This window comes from Camarhynchus parvulus, chromosome 7 (assembly GCF_901933205.1).
Source record: "Camarhynchus parvulus chromosome 7, STF_HiC, whole genome shotgun sequence".
Taxonomy (NCBI): Eukaryota; Metazoa; Chordata; class Aves; order Passeriformes; family Thraupidae; genus Camarhynchus; species Camarhynchus parvulus.
In genome coordinates, this window is record NC_044577.1 from 15,601,750 (window position 1) to 15,605,923 (window position 4,174).

Below are 4,174 nucleotides of genomic sequence, written 5' to 3' on the forward strand. Positions count from 1 at the left end.
CGCTTCCGCCGCCGCCGAGGCAGCGCCGGAGCCGGCCATGGAGGCCGCGCCGGTGCCCGAGGGGCAGCACACCGCCGTGGTGTACGGGCTCATCGCCAGCGGGCGCTTCGCGGAGGCGGTGTCGCTGCTGAACCGCGGGCTGCAGAAGAGCTGCCGGTCCCGGGGGTGCCTCTCGCTGCTGGGCTACTGCCACTACCAGCTGCAGGAGTTCGCGGCGGCGGCCGAGTGCTACGAGCAGCTGGTGGCGCTGCACCCGCAGCTGCTCCCGTACCGCCTGTGCCACGCGCAGGCCCTCTACAAGGCCGGGCTGTTCGCCGAGGCCCTGCGCGTCGCCAGCCCGCTGCTGGACGTGCCCGCCTTCCACCGCCGGGCCCTGCGTCTCCAGGCCGCTGTCCACTATGCCCAGGGCGACCTCCCGGCCGCGCAGAGCCTGGTGGAGGAGGAGCTCGCCGCCGCTGCTGATGGCGGCTCCGGAGCGGCCGAGGACCCGTCGGAGCGGGCCGATGCCGAGGTCAACCTGGGCTGCCTGCTGTACCGGCAGGGCCGGCACGAAGAGGCCAGCGGCAAGTTTGCCAGCGCCATGCAAGTGCTGGGGTACTGCCCGGAGCTGTCCTACAACATGGCACTGTGCTCCTACGCGGCCAAGCAGTACCACGCTGCCCTCAAGTACATATCCGACATCATCAAGCGCGGCATCCACCAGCACCCGGAGCTCAACGTGGGCATGACCACCGAGGGCATCGACGTGCGCAGCGTGGGCAACACGCTGCTCCTGCACCGCACGGCCCTCGTGGAGGCCTTCAACCTCAAGGCGGCCATCGAGTACCAGCTGCGCAACGTGCGAGCGGCGCAGGAAGCGCTCACGGATATGCCACCGAGGGCCGAGGAGGAGCTGGATCCTGTCACGCTGCACAACCAGGCACTCATGAACATGGACAGCCAGCCCACTGATGGGTTTGGGAAGCTGCAGTTTCTTCTCCTGCAGAACCCCTGTCCACCAGAAACTTTTGGAAACTTGCTGCTTCTCTATTGCAAGCATCAATACTATGACCTGGCAGCTGATGTGCTGGCAGAGAATGCCCATCTGACTTACAAACTGCTCACACCTTATCTGTACAACTTCTTGGATGCCATTATTACTTGTCAAACTGCCCCTGAGGAGGCTTTCCACAAGCTAGATGATTCAGCAGGGACAATGACTGAGCAGCTGAGAAAACTCACAAAACAGGTACAAGAAGCTAGGCAAAATTGGGATGATGAAGCTCTAAAAAAGGCAATTAATGAATATGATGAGACTCTGGATAAATATATACCTGTCTTGATGGCCCAGGCAAAGATTTACTGGGACATGAAGAACTACACAATGGTAGAAAAGATCTTCCACAAATCAGTGGAGTTCTGCAAGGAACACGAGGTGTGGAAGCTCAATGTGGCTCACGTGCTCTTCATGCAGGAGAACAAGTATAAAGAGGCTATTAGCTTCTATGAGCCAATAGTTAAAAAGCACTACGACAACATTCTCGATGTCAGTGCCATTGTGTTAGCAAACCTCTGCGTTTCCTACATCCTGACAAGCCAGAATGAGGATGCAGAGGAACTAATGAGGAAGATTGAGAAGGCAGAAGAGCAGCTGTCTTATGATCACCCTGATAAAAACACCTACCATCTTTGCATTGTCAATATAGTCATTGGTACCCTGTACTGTGTGAAGGGAAACTACGACTTTGGTATTTCAAGGATCATTAAAAGCCTGGAGCCCTATAACAAAAAGCTGAGCACGGACACGTGGTATTACGCTAAGCGGTGTTTCCTGTCCTTGCTGGAGAACATGTCCAAGCACATGATCATGCTGCGGGACAGTGCCATCCAGGAGTGCCTGCAGTTTCTGAAGCAGTGTGAACAGTATGGAAGAAACATCCCAGCTGTCATTGAGCACCCCCTGGAAGAGAGTGGGATGCACAGTGGGAAAAACACAGTCACCTATGAAGCCAGGCTTTTGAGGGCACTGATGTATAAGATCACTGGGTGGGCTGAGTAAATGTTGTTATCATACATCAGAAATGAGAACTTTGTTCTTTTCTTGTGCTTGTGAGGTAATGCCAACCCTCACAAAAATCTCTAAGGATTTTTTGCTGTATTTTAACAATGTTCAGTAGAAAATACAATATTTTCATGAAATTTAGCTGTACCAGATAACTAGGAGCATTCTCAGTAACCAGTCATGTTAAATACAACTTAAGATACGTTGACCAAGAATGTCATTATAGAAATACCATAGAGTTTTCACCCGTAAGATAATACTTTATCCTTCTTAAAATTTGATCAAGTTTCTTTTCATTGGTTGACATTTGAAAAAATTTGTTACCTGTCTCTTCTAGGATAGAATTTGAAGAAGCTGTTGTTTTAATTCTCTAATTTGTGTCTGTGTGTGAAAAGTTTCTTTCTTCTGCTTTTTGTAAGGTATTTTTAATATGTTGCAGATCACGTCAATAGTATATTTAAACACAAGAAATGGCTTTATATTAAAAAATCAGTTCTACAAACAAACATTTCCCTTTGCTTACTCATTAATTATGCATGAGTGTTCTAGCAAATTCTATAACTAATACAGGGACCAGGAATGAAGCCTTCCAAGAAGGCTCTATTAGGATGATACCTCAGTTTAGATCTATCTTTGAAATAAAATTTGTTATGACAACTGGCTTGAGAGACACTGCTCAGTGCTGCCCTCAGAGTCCCAGTGCCCACACCATCTGGGTGGCAGCTGTTGCCCTGAAAACCTATTCAGTAGCAAGGGCTTACTTAGTAATTCAGTCCTCTGTGTGCAGCCCCTCCAATCCAAATACTACTCTTAAAACAGTCTCTGGTAGGAGACCCGTGAATGTGAAATTCTTTAAGAAAAACCCATTGTAACTTCAACTTCATGCAAGGCTTACAACCTATACCCTTCAGTGGAAGAAATCTGCTTCTGTTTCCTCCTTGTCTTACACTCTTCCTGCACCTCTCAACACTTCTCCAAAACCCTGTTTATTTGCTTAATTCCTTTACTTGGCATTTCCTTCACCCTGGCATCAGTCTGTGCATTTTCTCAACAGTCTTCCCATCCCTTTTCAAACCTATGTGTTCTACAATGAAGTGTGACCAAAATGCTTTCCAGTGCTTTTATGCAGTCTGGTTCTCTGCTCCATGGCTGCTCTCCTTTTTGTGTATTCTGCCCTTTGAAGCAATGTTGTGAGTTGAAGTTTTTAAAATAAGGATCAAAAATCCTTGGCTTTAACTCATTTGCTTACCTTTGATACTGGCTCCCTGAAGAGCTGTCCTGAGGGGATATTTGAATAAGTCTGCATGTTCCTCAGAATTCAGTTTCTATGCTCTGGTTTACCTGAGAAGAAAGAGAACAGCATTTTTTAACTTTTGAAGCTATTATAAAGGAATAGAATAATTAATCCTTCCAGAGAGTAAATGTATATAGGAACTGCACAGGCCTACAGCCATTTCAACACAGAGAAAGTCAACTCTTGTCTGCTGGGGGAGAAACCTGTCAGGGCTGAGCATATCATGTACGACTAAAGGAAATGCTGTGGGTTAGGTAATGCTACAGTTTACCCTAAATGTCGTATAACAGTAAATTAAAATCAAATTTAACAGTGTTAAGAATGGAAAAATGTTCTAGAGAGACTAGAGAGCAGGCAGGAGATGCAGCAAGGTGTCCTAGAGAGGCCTCCATAGCTCATCACGAGGCCATTAAGCCCCTGATTATTGTGATATTAAATATTTCCCACAACTGTTTTCCCATGGGGAGGAGACCTGTGATTTCAAATTTTGTTCACCTCCATGAAGCACAGCAGCAGGCTGTAAAGCATGTCTGTAATTTACAGTGCAATTGTATTATATATTATGCAGCATAAACAGCATGACCTTTAAAAAAAAGTTTTTAAAAAGTCACACCACATAACAGTGTCTGAAGTGCACTAATAGGCAATGCCCTTTATTTAATATTCACTGTGTGTTTTCCATAAAAGTCACTGGACATTAAAAAAAAAATCACTTTGCAGATTCGTGCCCCTGCAAATGTTGAATGCCCTCTAATGGAGAGCAGTTCAGACACTGATATGCTCTTGGTTTTCCATACAGCCAGAGCGTGGCTTTCATGAGGGCACTGGTGCCAGGATTT

The 4,174-nt window shown here is 47.2% G+C and overlaps 1 protein-coding gene across 1 annotated transcript; it reads left to right on the top strand.

The window, feature by feature from the left end:
* Window positions 1-2,412, top strand: LOC115905725 (tetratricopeptide repeat protein 30B-like). Its single transcript, XM_030952355.1, has one exon. It carries the CDS (start codon window positions 38-40, stop codon window positions 2,036-2,038), a length of 2,001 nt encoding a protein of 666 aa, XP_030808215.1. The 5' UTR covers window positions 1-37; the 3' UTR covers window positions 2,039-2,412.
* Window positions 2,413-4,174: the final 1,762 nt, after the last annotated feature.